This window comes from Vombatus ursinus, unplaced genomic scaffold (genome assembly GCF_900497805.2).
Source record: "Vombatus ursinus unplaced genomic scaffold, bare-nosed wombat genome assembly UNPS02011572.1, whole genome shotgun sequence".
Taxonomy (NCBI): Eukaryota; Metazoa; Chordata; class Mammalia; order Diprotodontia; family Vombatidae; genus Vombatus; species Vombatus ursinus.
The window spans coordinates 3,443,123-3,459,823 of NW_020951350.1; the positions used below are offsets into that span (position 1 = coordinate 3,443,123).

Consider the following 16,701-nt stretch of genomic DNA (forward strand, 5'->3'; position numbering starts at 1 on the left):
CCTCATTCCACTTCTTTCCTACAGAGCTTTTATTTCAGTTTTTATGTCTTGCTCCATTTCTTCTAGGCATTCATGTAGTCCTCGTAGAAAATCTATTTTTTTCCATTGAGTCTCTGGAAACTGTGACTATGGAGGCACTCTCTCCTTTTCGGGGATATATTTTGGAGTGGGTTTTTTTTTTTTTTTAAATACAGGTAGATTCCCCTCCCCCCCCAGATTTACTCATTTTTTCCTACCTCAGTTCTTGAATTAGGGCTTTGAGTCAGGGTCATGCTCTACCCCATGCTGCGCTTGTGAATAGGGTGTTTGTTCCTGCTTGGTCTCACCCTAGGTTCCTGAGCTGTCCTCTACTTTCTAGAGTTTCCCTGGATCTTTGAAATTCAGAGATCTTTAGACCTTCTAGTATGTCAGGCCAGAGTGCTGGAGACCTCAAAGCTCGTTCCCTGCCCCTGCTCCAGGGCTTTTTCAGTATATTGCTCTCTGCTCTGTAGCCCTCATTTGTCTCTATCCTGGGAGCAGAAGTGGGGGATGGTGGGAAGGGGCGGTGCTTTCCTTTTTGCCTTTCGGGCCTCTGACCTCTTATATAGTTCTGGGGTGGGAGAAGTCACTAACTTTAATATCTTACAGGATTTCTTAATTATTATTTGATCTCACACAAATATAAGGATTTTCCTTTAGCATGTATGTGGCAGCTGGGTTGTCAGCCTCCCATTCAGGCAGCTAATAGGAAATTTTCCCCTCCTACAAAAACCTAATCACTAATTTGTCAGTGAACAAACATTAAATAAATGTCATGTGCCAGGCACTATACTAGGAACTGGAGATAAAAGACAGAAAAATGAAACAATCTTTGCTCTCTTGGAACTTAGGTTTAGGGGCTGCAACAAGTAGATAGATAAGTCTACAGAGACTACATATAAAGGAGTGGGGCTGGTCATGGGAAGGGGAGAGGGTTAAGAAAGGCCTCATGGAGAAGGTAGTGTGTTAGCTGGGTTTAAAAAGGTTTGAGGGAAAAAAAATTTAAAAAAAAAAAAGGTTTGAGGGATTCTGTGAAGTTAAGATGAGAAGGGAGTGCATCCCAGGCACCTGAAACAGTCAGTGAAAAGGCCTTGAAATAGAAGATGAGAGTGCCATGTGTGAGAAAGAAACAGAAATGATATAAAATAAGACTGGAATGGTAGATTGGGGCCAGGTTAGGAAGGGCTATAAAAGCCAAGCAAAGATTTTGTTTTATCCTATAGGTAATAAGGATACACTGGAGTTTATTGAGTAAGGGAGTGACATGGTCAGCCCTAGGTTCAGGATGTAATAGTGTGAAGGATCAATTGCAGGAGGGATAGACTTGAGACTGAGACCATTTAGGAGGCCATTGCAGTGGCCCAGTGGAGAAAGGATGAAGTTCTGAACCAGAATGGTAGCTTTGTGAATAGAGAAAAAGGGGCCGGGGGGGTGGAGTTGTAGAAGTAGAAAAGGTTAGTTGGATACATGGTATCAATAGTCCAGATAGAGGCAGAGCCAAGATGGCAGATTCCAGGCTGGGACCCAGCTGAAGTCTCCACCATTCCCTTCCAAATAACTTTAAAACAACACCTCAAATCAAATTTTGGAGCAGCAGAGCCAACAAAATGTCAGAAGGAGACATTTATCCAGGCTAAAACAACTTACGAGGTCCATTGGAGAGGTCTATAACACCAGGTTGGGCACAGGCCCAGAGCACAGAAGGATCTCCAGAGGTGGGCCTTGGAAGCAGCCATGGGACAGCACCTGTGGCTTTGGGAGTTCTTTGCCCAGAGATGTTTAAAGGGTAGGACAACTGATCAGAAAGAGATTATAGGGGACCCTTTGCTGGCACTGGGCAGCTGGTGCTGATTGGCAACTCTATTACCCGTGAACAGTTCTGGGTCACAGTTCTAGGGCTAAAAGGAGCACTAGCACTTTGTAGCTGCTGTGAGAGCAGAACACAGGGTACCTTCCTTGGTAAAAATGAGAGAATAGACTGGGAGAGCAGTGACCACAACTCTCACAGGATAACAACACTTTGGAAGCACTGAAAATAGTTATTTAAAAAGCAGCATGAAAAAGCCAAACCTTGGAACAGTGCCTCTTGCACCTTCAAGTGAACAGAGCCCAACTTACAGTTCAAAATGAAGAAATAGGCTGGGGAAATGAGAAAAGAACAAGAAAAGAATTTGACCATAAAAAGTTCATATGGTAGCAGGGAATACCAAAACATAAATTTAGAAGAAGACAACAGTATGAAAAAAAGCTACAAGCAAAACTTCAGAGAAAAATGCTAATTGGACCCAAGGCCAGCAATAATTTCTGAAAGACCTAAAGAGATGAGTGGTAGAGGAAAAACTAGGAAAAGAAATGAAAGTGATATAAGAAAATTATGAAAAGAATTAATACCTTGGTAAAAAGAGGCACAAAAATCCACTGAAGAAAAGAATTCCTTGAAAGGCAGAATCTACCAAATGGAAAAGGAGGTACAAAAATTCAGAGATAACTGGGAACACATTGCTGGCACTGGGTACAGCTTATGCTGATTGGCAGCTATTGCCCTTAGGCATTTCTGGGTTGCGATTCCAGGTCAGAGAGGAGCCTTCGTGGTCACAGGGGAGCAGGGGACCTGGTCACAGTACCAAAGCAAATAGAAGTGATAATGTTTGCAGTTTTAGGGGACCAAGGACCCTTCCTGGGTAAAGACCAGAACACAGACCAGGAGAGCCATGATCATAACTCTCCCAGGATCACACTACCTTGGAAGAACTAAAAATTTGCAGACTCCTAGAACTAACTCTGAAAACAGTAGCATAGTAAAGTCTGAAGCTTGTGACAGTGCCTCCCCATCCCCAGATGAGGAGAGCCCAACTTTAACATAAGGTTTAAAGTCAAGAAATAGGCTAGAAAAATGAGTAAACAATGACAAAAAGTAATTTGGCCATAAAAAAACTACTATGGTTGCAGGGAAGACCAAGACATAAGCTCAACAGAAGACAACAATATGAAAGCAGTTACACCTCTGCCTCCCCCCCCAAAAAAAGCCTCAAAGAAAAATGCTAATTGGACCTAAAACCAAAAAGAATTCCTAGAAGAATTAAAGAAATGAGTATAGAAGGAAAAATTGGGAAAAAAATTAAAGTGATGCAAGAAAATTATGAAAAAAAGAATTAACAGCTTGGTAAAGGAGGCACAAGAAAAATACTAAAGAAAATAATACCTTAAAAACAGAATTGGGCTGATGGTAAAAGTGGTATGAAAATTCACTGAAGAAAAGAATTCCTTAAAAATTAGATTTGGGCAAATGGAAGCTAATGACTATGACATTTCAAGAAACAGTAAGAAAGAAAAGAATACAAAACCAAAAGAATGAAAAATGAAAGAAAATTTGAAATATCTCATTGGAAAAACAACTGATTTGGAAAATATATTGAGGAGAGATAATATAAGAATTACTAGACTACCTGAAACCCTTGCTTTAAAAAAAAGAAAAGGAAAAGATCCTAGACATTGTATTTTTTTCAAGTACACAGCACATTATAAAAAGAGGATTCGATGTAAAATCATCAATTTATATTTCACACTGTTTGCTTTTTTTGAAAAACTATGTAATAAGTTACTATACATTGTTTCCAAAGCTTCCTTGATTTTCTGTGCTTGCTTTTAAGTTTTCTTCTGTTCTCTGCTTTGCACTTCTTTTTCTCCACCCCTCCCCATCCTGCCATAAAGAAGGCTACCATTAGACACAAATATTTATATATGTGTAAAACCATACTATACATACTTCTGTTTATCAGTTATTCTCTGAAGAAGGATAGCTTCTTCCTTAATATGTCCTTGTAGTTGATTTGAGTAGTTATAATATTCAAAATGATTTAGTCATTCAAAGTGGTTCTTAGAACAATATTGCTGTTGCTATGTACAGTGTTGTTTTGGTTCTGCTTATTTCACTCTTCATTATTTCATGCAAGTCTTCCCATGTTTTTCTAAAATCCACCAGCTCATTGTTTCTTACAGCACAGTAGTATTCCATCACAATCATTTACCACAACTTGTTTAGCCATTCCTGAATTGATGGGCATCTCCTCAATTTCCAGTTCTTTGCCACCACAAAGAGAGCTGCTGTAAATATTTTAGAACATATAAGTTCTTTTCCTTTTCCCCTGATCAGCTTGGGAAACAGAACTAATAGTGGTATTGCTTGGTTAGATGTCATATTTCAAGAAATTATCAAGGAAAACTGTCCTGATATCTTAAATATGAAGGGTAAAATAGAAATTGAAAGAATCTATCAATTACCACCTGAAAGAGAAACCAAAATGAAATTCCCTTCCAGGAATATTACACCCAAATTCCCAGGCTCCCAGGTCAAGGAGGAAATATTGCAAACAGCCAGAAAGAAAATTCAAATATCATGGAGCCTTAGTCAGGATCACACAAGATTTAGCAGCTTTTACATTAAAGTATCTAAGAGTTCGGAATATAATATTCCAGAAGGCAAAGGAACTAGGATTACAACCAAGAATCATCTACCCAGCAAAACTGAGTATAAACCTTTTGGGGTATGTGTGTGTGTATGTGTTGTATTTAGTGAAATAGGGCATTCCAAACATTGCTGATGAAAAGATCAGAGCAGAATAAAAAATTTGCTATTCAAATAGAAGATAATCATAAAAAGATAAACGTGAAAGAGTGATTGTAAGGAACTCAATAAAGTTAAACTGTTTACAGTCCTATATGAGAAGATGATTTTTTTTTGGTTTTGACTTATTGTTTTATTGATTTGTCTAGACTTAACAGAATGTTAATAAACAAAATGTAAATTTAAAAAGGAGTTTTGCTCCCCACTGACTTCTTATTGTTCAGCTGGGTCCAACTCTTCATGACCCCATAATAGGGTTTTCTTGGCAAAAATATTGGAATGGTTTGACATTTCCTTTTCTAGCTCATTTCACAGATGAGGAAACTGAGGTAAACAGGGTTAAGTGACTTACCCAGGGTCATACAGCTAGTAAGTGTCTGAGGCCAGATTTGAATTCATGAAGATTAGTCTTCCTGATTCCAAGCCCAGCGCTCTAGCCATTGTACCACCTAGCTGCCCCACTGACTATTCTTCCTCTTCTCTCAAAAGTACAGGTGCAGCAAGAGGTGGAAGGCTTGAGGTCCGAGGAAGGGTTGCTTCTCTTTGCATCAGAGGTTCTCTATGTTTCTTCTAATGTTTTTTTTGCCCCCATAACAATATTTTTTTTCAATTACATGTAAAGATAGTTTTCAACATTCATTTTTGTAAAATTTTGAGTTCCAAATTTTTCTCCCTCCATTCCCTGATGATTACATGTAATTCTCAAGAACTTTTATCATGAAATCATTTTATCATCAGTTAGGAGGAGTCTACATAGACAGAGGGCAGTTTTCAAATGCCAAACATACATTTGCCTAAAAGACTATTTTACAGAGAATTCACACAAGGCAGGTGCTCACATGGGGGTCAGAAGAAGTGATACATAGACATAGACATACATACGGGCTCTCTGAAGAACTTTGAGTGACATGGGAGACACTGGGAGAGACTGCCCAGCATGGCACGCCTACAACAAAGAAGGCGCTGTGCTCTTTGAGCAAAGTAGAATTGTAGTAGCTGAAAAGAAATGTGGGATGTGCAAATTTAGAGACATCTTCACTCCAGATTTGCATGTGGACTCTTTGTGCCTGATGTGTAGTAGAGAGCTCATACTGGTCTGATCAGCCATAGTCAAACACACTGTACGTTGACTCCAACATAGTGATGTCATTTTGGTCTTCCTTGAGATTGGACAACAGCCAACCAACTAATCTATAGCCCACGGAGAACTAGGGTTATTGTGGAATTAGGCTAACAGGTTTTTCTGAGCCTTCATTTTTAAATTATGCTTCGTACTTTCCCCCTACAATTGTGAACTTTGAAAGCTTTGGATGTGTGTAATTTGAACAAGTGGCATCTCTGCCATGCCAAGCAGTTGATAGCTGCATCCTATAATTTATTGTATATGGTCAGGGATGGCCTTTGAGTAACTTTACAAATTCACTAGTTACAAAATTTTATAAAATATCCCTGATGACAATAAAAAAAGTTCAGAGTAGGAAGACCTGTATGCATATGCCCCATATCATTCTAGTGAGTGGTGCCATTTAGAGTCTATGGTGGGATGGGTATACTTGATAGAAGTATCCTGTTTAGTGTAAAGATGGAAATGATTTTGAAATGAAATTTTGCCAAAAATCACTTTTTTACAACTTCAATGGAAAATATGAAATCTTGGTTCCTATTGACTTTAGTCTGGGTGATTGGGTATGCATATGTACATTGAACCTACCCCATACCCACAGCCATCCAAACAGTTTGTAGGTCTGTTTTCTTTGAGCTCCTCTTCCACAGTGAGCTTTACTTGTGAACCTGTTTAAAAAATTAAAATGACTGCTATTGAATGATTGGTCTCTCCTTAAAGCAAGTCACCTGCCTTTTGGAAAATATAATTTTTAGAAGCAGTACTTTCTTTTTTTAACTGAGATCTTCTAAATATTAATATTTTTCCAATTTTCTAATATTTTATCTTTTTCCAGTTACACATAAAAGCAGTTTTTAACCTTCATGTTTTACCATTTTGAGTTCCAAATTCTCTCCTACCTTCCCTCCCCTCCCCCATCATTGAGAAGGCAGGCAGTTTGATAAAGGTTATACATGTGCAGTCATGCAAAACATATTTCCATATTAGTCATGTTGTGAAAGAAAATACAGACAAAAAAATGCCAAGAAAAATAAAGTAAAAAAAAAAACAGTATGCTTTGATCTGCATTCAGATTCCATCAGTTCTTTCTCTGGAGGTGGATAGCATTTTTCATCATAGGTCCTTTTAGAAGCATTCTTAATCTTTTCTGTAGTGTAATGGTAGAATTGTTTTATCTGATTTATATTTTTCAACCATCAGTTCAGTCTGTCTAGAATTACACAGACAGAGAAATCTAGTCACCAAATCTAGAGTTTTTTGGACAACCACAGTGAATAGAGGCACTTTTAAGCAGATTTCTGGAGATCTGGCATTTAAAAAATTTACCATTTTACCATATCAGCACTTTATTTTTAATGTCTTTGGTTCCACATTTGGTTTAGAAATGCTTGAAAAGCGACAATGCTTTCACATATCGGCTGAAACAGATGGTAACATACGCTGATCACACCTACTGAGAGTATTTATATAAATGATCTTAAAGTCTGAAAAAGATTCACATGTACAGTCTAGTCAATCCTAATTAAAATGATAACTTCAGTACAGGACATGTAACGTTCAAACATGTTTTCCAGGTTTGAGGGTTGGTAAGCTAGATTCATACCTCTTTTGTTCTGAGAACATATGTTCTCATTAAAGGCAGCGCCATGTAGTGTGAAGAATGCTGGAATTAGAGTCCTGAGAGACCTGGATTTGAACCTTGTTTCTCACACTCACTTTGTTACCTTGGGAAAAGCATTTTTCATCTTTAAGGCTTAGTTTCCTCATTTGTGATATCATATCTCACCCTGGGGCAGCTAGGTGGCTCAGTGGATAGAGTACCAGCTGGAGTCAGGAGGACCTGAGTTCAAATCTGGCCTCAGACACTTATTAGCTATGTGACCCTGGGCAAGTTACTTACCCCTGTTTGCCTCAGTTTCCTGATCTGTAAAACTCCAAATGGGTTCATGAAAAGTCCGACACAACTGAAAACAATTGAACAACAATAACAGCCATGGTGGAAAGAATGATGCTTTTGGAGTCAGAAGGTCTGGGTTAAAATCCTAGTTCATTCCCTTGCTACCTATGTACCTTTCGACAGCAAAAATAACAAGAAAAGATAGAGATACAATGCAATACGAATTTATTAAGCACGTACTATGAGTTTAGTGGGGCTGCTAGGTGGTGCAGTGGATAGAATGCCAGGCCTGGAGTCAGGAAGACTCATCTTGAGTGCTAATGTGGCCTCGGAAACTTACTGTGTGACCCCGGGTAAGTCACTTAACCCTGTTTGCCTTAGTTTCCTCTCTGTCAAATGAGCTGGAAAAGGAAATGGCAAACCACTCCAGTATCTCTGCTTAGAAGATCCCAAATGGGGTCTGAAAAGTCAGACATAATTGAAACAAAATATAATAGTAATAACAGCAATGAGCTAAGTGCTAGAGATACAAATAAGAAAAAAGGAAGACAGTCCTTGCCCTAAAGGAATTTACAATCTAATGAGGGAAAACTACCCAAAAGGAAGCTAAATATTGGGAGTGGGGCAGGGACCTGATGAAGACAAGGGAGCTGCTAGTGGCAAATGAAGTTTTGGGAGCAGTTTTTTTGGTCCAGTCCTACTGTCCCTGTAAGCAGAGGCAGAAGCAATTTGGGGTATGAGGTTTGGGTAGCAAAGCTGAAGCAATCTCCATATTGATGAGTTTGTTCTGATAATGATAAGTTTATTCCTCATAAAAGATTATGATGGAGTTAAAACCAAGCACAGCAAAGGAAGAGGGAGTTGCTAGTTTGACTGGAACACAGAGTGTGTGGAGACTGGATGTGAAATAAAACTGGAAATTAGATGGGTACCAGAATACAAAAGGCTATAAATGCTAAATAGTGTGTTTTAAACAGAGATCATAAGGAGTTACTGAAGTTTGTTGAGCAGGGAAGTGATAAGGTTGGATGTGTGCCTCAGGAATATTCACTTTTGATGTGGAAGATGGATGAGAGAATGGAAAAGCAGTAGGCTTGGAAACCAATTAGGAGGTTATTTCAACAATCCAGGGGAGAGGGGATAGGGCCTGAACTAGGTTTGCTGGTCATGTGATGGGAGAGAGAGAAACAGAGTTGAGAGATGTTGTAGAGACAGGAGACTTGGTAACTGGTGAAGAAATTAGGATGACTCCAACAAAATCAGCAGTTTACATGTGACCAAACAATGATCAAAAAATTAAATGGGAAGTAACAGTGACTTCTCCCATCACAGAACTGCACAAAAAGTCAGCCAGAAGTCAATAGGAAAGCAGTTGCCACCCTTCCTCTTCCCCCTTCTTATAAAACTAACACCAATCCAACAGATCCTCCCATTGAGACCAGACTTCAGGACAGCATAGACACCCAAGGGCTCTGAGGTCCCTCTGTCTCTCTCCTGGGAAACCAGAGAGGGCCATGAAGATACAGAGGTAAAAGGAAGGCAAAAAGAATGAATATCCTAGTGGGGGGCGGCAAGGACAAGAAAACCTGGGGGGTGGGGGTGGAATGGAGGGGGCAACAATGTCTAATGAGAAAATGGCTGAGAAAAAGCCATTGGAATTTGCAATTAAAAAACCACTGGTAACTTTGTCCATCACAGTTTTAGTTTAGTGTTGAGATCAGAAGCCACATTGAAGGACTGCAGAAGTGGAGGTCTTGCCAGCTCAAATCTCTCCCCACTCTAAACCACTCTTTGTAAAGTCCACATCTGACCACATCACACACTCCACACCACCCTTCAATAAAACTTCAGTTCCTCTCTAATACTTCCAGGATCAAATATAAAATCGTTTACCTCTTAAGTCCCTTTTCAACCTGGACCCTCTGTTTCCCAGCCTCCTTATTCTTTACTCCTCTTCATGTATTATAGAGTCCAGTGACACTAGCCTTCTGTTTTCTTTTCCTTGCACAGAACATGCCTTCGTTCAGCTCCATCCCTACCTTTTCACTGGCTATCCCTCCAGACTTGGACTGCTTTCCCTCCTTACCTCTGCCTCTGGCTCCCTTCAAGACTTAGCTCAAATCCCATGTTCTGCAAGAGTGCATTGCACATTTTAGTCAATACAAAAGTGGCTTTTAAATAATTCATATTGCCTGGTTTAATGCATGGCCTTTCCTATAGACTATGAGAGAGGTGAATTCTGTGCAGCCTCCACTTAACTACTTTTCTCTTTTTCCCTAAGCAAACTAAATTGAAAGCCAAGTTCTGGAAAAGTTATCCATTCTTCCTTTTCCTCCATTTGTCCCCTTTTAAACGTTGTTGCGGTATAGATTCATCCCTGTAGACTTCCAGGAGCCCAGATTCTGTTAGTTTGACTGATAGACTGAAAAGCAGTAAATAATCACAACTCCAGGCAGTCTGTCTGTTGGGACTTGAGACTGTAGATAGAACCTTTAGAAAAACATCCATGGTAGGTGGAAACATAGTTGTAGCTTTTATCCTTAACTAATCTTTAGCATGCTAGTCGGTGAACATCTTGCCTTTGGATGATAGTACTCTTTTCCATATAACTTAGTTTCTTTAGAAAGCAATTTTGAAGAACAATCCAGGAATCTCGTAGGTATTCCTCAATGAGAAATAACCCAGTTCATTCCTTTCCCCTCAAGAACCTATCAAATGAGGTGGTCTGATGCTCACACATTACTGATCCACAGAGGCCCCAGGTAATGCACAAGATCTTTGTGTGACTGGGAGAGATTTTCTCAGAATTCCCCCTATCTCCCATATCCAGAATTTGTGCCATGATAGAGCAGTCCAAAGGCATCTTCTCATCAAGTGAAGCCAGTTTTAAAACTTTTTATCACTTTGGTTTCAGTACCATAACATAAAATACATTGTACTTGATAATAATAGCTATATCTAATGGTGAAGCACAATACAAAGCATGATATATTTTTTTAAAAAAAGGATTTGAGAACAGCTGCCTTTTGTTTAGCAGCGTAAAATGATCTCAGTATTGTAGATCAGGGCATATGGAAGCTTGGTTCTTTTTGATGGGAGTTCATTTCTTGTTTTTATTTTCTTGGTTTTGTTTTTTTTTCTTATTGTACCTATTTTAGTGTGTTCTCGTGTCTGCTCTTCAGGCAGGGGCCAGGCAGAGTCTCTTTTGGGTTCTGGGTATTATAGGGAATGTAGAAATGCTAGCAAGATGCACCCGGATATGACTAAACAGATCCATAAGACTTTTATTTTCATCTCATCTCTGCTCAAACATATAGCCATTATTGAGTTACCTTAATTTTAGATAGTGATTCTCACAAGTTACTCACTTGAGAGTTTTTATTGGTGACCTTGGGCTCATTTAAAAAACCATAACTTCTCTAGGATCCGTAAGATCCTATATTTAGTGATTAGGCAAATTATAAATCTGTTTTTCATAATCTTGGGTTAGTTTTGAAGTATCTCCTTTAAATTGTCCTCTTCATATTATCTTCCTTTCTTGGATGGGTTTGTTCATTATCGCCCTTTTACCATAAACCATGTTATTAAAGTTGAAGATTAGGTTGGACAAACCTTTCTAAGTATTAGAGATTGTATGACTGTATTGGTATAAGGACCTCCGAGTGAGGCGTTTCCTCTACCAATGTAGGTTACCATCTTCTCTACAACTTACCTGGATCGCCAAGAATTTAAGTGACATGCATGGCATAAGCAATGTTATTACTCTCTTTTTATAGATGATGAGATTGAGCCTTAGAGGAGCTTAATTATTTGCTTATGGTTATAAAGATAGTAAAAATAGGAGGCAGAATTTGAACCTCAGTCTTCTTGACTCCAAATCCATCCAGAATTTGAAGTCTTTGCCCTGGATTGAGAGTCATTGGTTCTGGATTAGATTTTATCATCCTATTCTCAGTGTGACCATGGGTGAGTCACCTAAGCTATCTATCCTGGTCCCAGTTTCTTCACCTTTAACATGGCAGGATTCGTCCAGATTATCTCTAAGGTCCTTTCAAAGTAGGCCATTTGTAGAGGAAATTATATTTGTCATTATAAAGGAAGTATTGCTAACTTTTCATTATATAAAATATAAAGCTTTACTAACCATTCTATGCAACATTGTAACTGGAAAGGTACGTATTAAATTTCTCATTTTGCTAATAAAAGTTTTTCTATCAGTGTTAGGGTTAAAGTAGAATATGGGGACAATTTTTGGTCCAGTGACCTTCATGGGTTTGCTCCAGCAGGGTAAAACTCTGGAGGAATGTATTTGGGGGAAGACCATAGCTATTAAGTTTTCTAACCAACTGTAGCTAGTCTGATTTAATTGCATGCCACTGAAAATGAGATTAAATGGGCATTCTTTGACATCTTTTTTCAGGTTATTAATGCTGCATTGGCTTTGGCTGCAAAACCACAAAGTAAACTGGCCCAGGAGAACATGGATCTTTTTAAAGAACAGTGGGAAAAGCAAGTCCGGGTTCTAACAGACGCTGTTGATGACATAACTTCCATTGATGATTTCCTGGCTGTTTCAGGTAATGAGATCATTTACTTAGATAATACTTTCATCTAGGTTGTAACAAATAAGAAAAGCCTAGAATTCTAAGTGGTAAATTATTTTTCTACATTGCAACATCAGTATCTATCATTTAAAAAATAATAAAGATAGTACAAATTGACCATAGTTTTGAAATTGCTTGTTTAATCAGTACTGGGGTGGGTTTGCACTAAGCAATTCCATGTTCTCTCCCCTCTAACCAGAAGTGTGCATTCTAGAAGCTGGCTGCTACTTGGAGTTGGGAATGTTTTCCCTCTGACTCTGGGGATACAATCCATGACTCTTTAGCTCCATGTCTGATTAGCAAGCATCACCAAAGCTTATTCAAGTTCTGCTGTCATATTTTGAAAATTAAATTGACTTATACACACACAAAGCCACCAGCTTACAGGGAGCACTTTTTGCTTAAAGGGGAACTCTTGTGAGGGGATGGTAGTCCAGATGTTGATCTTGTATTTATTTTTTCCAAAAGGAGGTCTTTTCTTTCCAAAAATCTTTTCCATCACACATAAATGATAATTGAACTTCCTCTTTTTAAAAAAAATAAAGCAACAACAACTATTCTCTGTGTCTGATACACAGAAAACAGGGAGGAAATTCTTAAGTGCCATTTAATTATGAAGTAGAACATAATCTGGGTAATTTACCTTATAAAAATATTTGATTTCATTATGTAAACATAAAGCAGTAACATCATAGTAAATTGCATCCGTATAGAAAACGTTTATCAAATGAAATTCATAGTCTTTATTACATTGAGATAAATTTCAATTCCATGTCCTCAGAGTTGAGTAAATATAAATGCATTCTCCATTTAGCAAATGCCTCCAGTGTTCTTTGAATGCATTAGAGCAGGATTCACAGAGCCATGTGGTTGCATGGAGGGGAGGAACAACCATTGTAGTCATTGTGGTAATTTTGTAGTCACAGATGCAAGGTAGAACTTAGGAAATTCTCAATGGAAACAGTAGGCTTTAAGTATAGCCAGGATTCTCTGCTTTAGCAGTGATCTCTTTGAGGGTTAGAATATATTCTGCCATACCAGTGTTGTAATGCCTCTTTGACTACCTTCTTCAAGAATTATCCATTATCTGTATGTATGAAAGCTTTAAGGTGCTAATTACCCAGAAGTGCCTAATCAGAGAAAAAGAGGAAATGTGGGGAAAATCCAGGTTAGACAACAGATGTAAGTATTTGCTATTTAATCACCTGCAGACAGGTGCCAGAAATGCAGCTATGGCTTTTTTGGGAAATCTTGGCTTTCTGTTGTTTTTCCAGTGAAGTACAGAATTATTTCATAGGTCTAAACAAGATCTCTATCTTTCTTTATGTGCTTTAAAGCAAACAATGAAAAAAAATTTGAAATCTATATGAAAAGACTTCTCACTGGATATTGCATTCCTGAAGTTCCTTCTTCAGGTTAGGTTTTGTGTGTCCTGAAATTTGTCTCCAAGCATTTTGCAGACCTCCTTGTAGACCTCAGAGGCAAACTACAACCTACCAGAAACAAATGTTCTGCAGCATTCTTCAAATCACTTAGAACAAAAGGAATTCTGCAGCAGCAGAATGGAATGTAGGCATTTACCTTTAGGGTGAGACACATAAAACAAAAGTATATGAAAGAGAAATTGAATTCTTTAACAAATATGCAGGCTGTCTGGAGTGTATTTTTAAAAATTTATGCAAATATATATAGTTCTATGCCTGTGTATAAGACAGAGGCAAGAGTAGTTTGACTTAATGGAATGAAGCTAAGACATTTACCATTTCACAGGCAAAAAATAAATATACTGTACTATATCACAAAATAGCTAGCCCTAAGTGCATAGAGGGAGAGATTTTTTTTGTTACTTAGCTGTTCCCATTAAGTTCACTTAGAAACATTAGTTAGCAAATGAAAAGCAGTTGGGAGATTACAATATATCACATTATGTCAAGAGGATGCTAGTGGTAGACTATAGGGTTAGTGGTCAAGAAAATGACTGTGAGGTCATTGCAATATAGGAACCATTTTGTTTTCTTCTGAGTGACCTTAAGCAGATCAGGTGCCTTTGTAGTTTGGTTGTTAAACCATCCATTCTCCTACTTGATAACAGTAACTTAAAGACATAGGTAAAGAAGTTGTGAGTCTCCCAGGATGTTCAGAGTAACATGTAAGTTTGCATGCCTAACTCCTAATATCCACAATAGTGTTCTATAATGTGTTTATCCATTCCCCCAGTTTATGAGCACTGCTCAGACTCGCAGGTTTTTTCTGCTATCTCAAAAAGGGCTATCAAAATTTTGTATATCCTTTGGGTTTTACTTAGGACTAACCCCTCCCTTAACCTCCCCTCCCTTTGATTCCCTCCCACCCCACCCCTTTCCCTCCTATTTCACTGTTGAGTGAAATGTATTTATGTAACCAATTGTATATGTATATGTGTTTGTGTTTTTCCTTCTTTCAGCCAGTTCAGATGAGACTGAGCCCCTTCCCCCACCCCCACTGTCTCCTCTTTGTATAGATGTCTGTACAACCTAGATTATGTGAGATAATTTTCCCTGTCCTTCCTTTCCCACACCCCCAGCCCTTCCTTCCAGTGTATTCCTCTTCCTTTCTCTTTCCATTCTTTTCTTAAGATCATCAAAGCATAACTGAACCACTCCCAGGCCTTCTCTAATTGGATTCCCTCTGTGAACCCTATTCAGAATGTTGCCTGTAAGTATTAAAGAACACATGAGATGTTAGAAAGCATTCAGCCAAGGCAGAATATATTTATATTATCTGCCATTTTAAATAAAAGTTTGAAATTTATCAGTGATAAAGACTTTAAAATTTCATTCTAATTGAACTTGTTAACTCTTTCCATATAAATGTACTGACCCTTCTCGTCTTTATGCTTATGTGGTAAATTTTGGGCGTTTTTTTTAAATAAAGACTAGATCAGTGAAATTGATAGTATAATTACTCTTATGATTAGGTAACTTAGAGCAGCAAATAAATACCTTGGGATAATAATGTACCATCTTGCTAATCCTTCTTGAATTGGCATGTATCTAGAATAATAGGGCTAGTCTTTTTAATTTATTAAATTGATCAGTTTCAGAAATTGATAGCAGTACAGTAGCTAGTGATGCCATTTATAGCAATGGAAATTTGATAGTTATGACTTCTAACATTGCTAAATAAAAAAAATCTCTTTGCTTCTTAGTAGACTGTTTATGAGTTGCTGAAGCATCAATGATGAATAGCACTCTTGTGGTTACCCCAGATTTTAGCTGGGAGGTCCTCAAGCAAAATACATATAATCTATTGCTGGGCCCATTGATTTTCCAAAGGAACATAGTATAGTGCATAGGGTAGGGGCTTTGAAAGTAGTTGACCTGGATTTGAGTACAGGCTCTGCCACTTGCTCCCTCTGTGACCATCTCTGGGCCTCGGTTTCCTTATCTATAAAATGACTGAGTTGAAGGAGATGATTTCATAGGTCCCTCCCACCTTTAAATCTGAGGCTCTATGAAGGGTGAAGATAGTTGGTATCAGAGATGGGATTAGAATCAATATATCCTGATTCAAAATCCAGTATATATTTTTTTAGGTTTTATTGATCCTTTTGATTTTTACCCTAGTTATTTTCCTTGTAACACAGAAGAAGCTAAGCAAAATCAATCAACACAATTATCTTTATAGTGTGTGCAACATTTCACTGCCATAATGACTGACTTTTATATAGCACTTGAATGTTTTGCAAGTTTTTACATACATTATCTTGTTTGAGCCTCACAGGCAACCCTGCTTACTAAGAGGTACTGCAAGTATCTGATACTATCTGATGAGAAAACTGATGGAAGAGCTTGTGACTTATCTGTCCAGGAGCATCATATATAGCTGTTAAGTGTCAGAAGCAAAATTTGAACTCAGGTCTCCCTTGACTCTCCTTAGAAGAGGGAAGTGTGTGTTTAACCATTTGTTCTCTAGGATTAAGGTTGTTCATTTCAATCAGTTTAGCCTCTTTTTAAAATTGTTTTCATTTTCTTCATTATTTTATTTTCCAGGGCCTGTTTGCTTCATTCTGCATCAATTCTTAAGTTTTTTCATGTATCTCTGCATTCTTCAAATAGTTAATTTCTTACAATGTATTTGGATTCCTTTACATTCGTGTTCCACAGAAAGGACCTGCTAGGAATAGTTTGTGGTATTGTGGTTTCCTTGGTGTAAGTGCTCAGTAGTATGATTGCTGGGTCTAATACAGTTCCAAAATGTTTTGTTAAATGGTTAAACTCATACTTAGCTCCACTGGCAGTGTAGTAATGAGTCTGCCTACAGCCCCTCAACATTGGTACTTGTGGGTATTTTTTTTTAATGTACCTGTTCTGCCTCTGATATGCGAAGAATTGAACTGAACATTTATTGCCTTTATTCAGTATCTATTATGTGTACGGCACCACACCTTAAAAAA

General features: G+C 38.1%; 1 protein-coding gene across 1 annotated transcript in view; it reads left to right on the forward strand.

Moving 5' to 3' along the window:
* Positions 1–16,701, forward strand: part of CTNNA1 (catenin alpha 1) — a 153,479-nt gene that overhangs the window by 123,842 nt on the left and 12,936 nt on the right. The window contains exon 11 of the mRNA XM_027856545.1: positions 12,083–12,239. Within this exon, the coding sequence (XP_027712346.1) occupies positions 12,083–12,239 (157 nt within the window). The remainder of the gene's footprint in view (positions 1–12,082; positions 12,240–16,701) is intronic.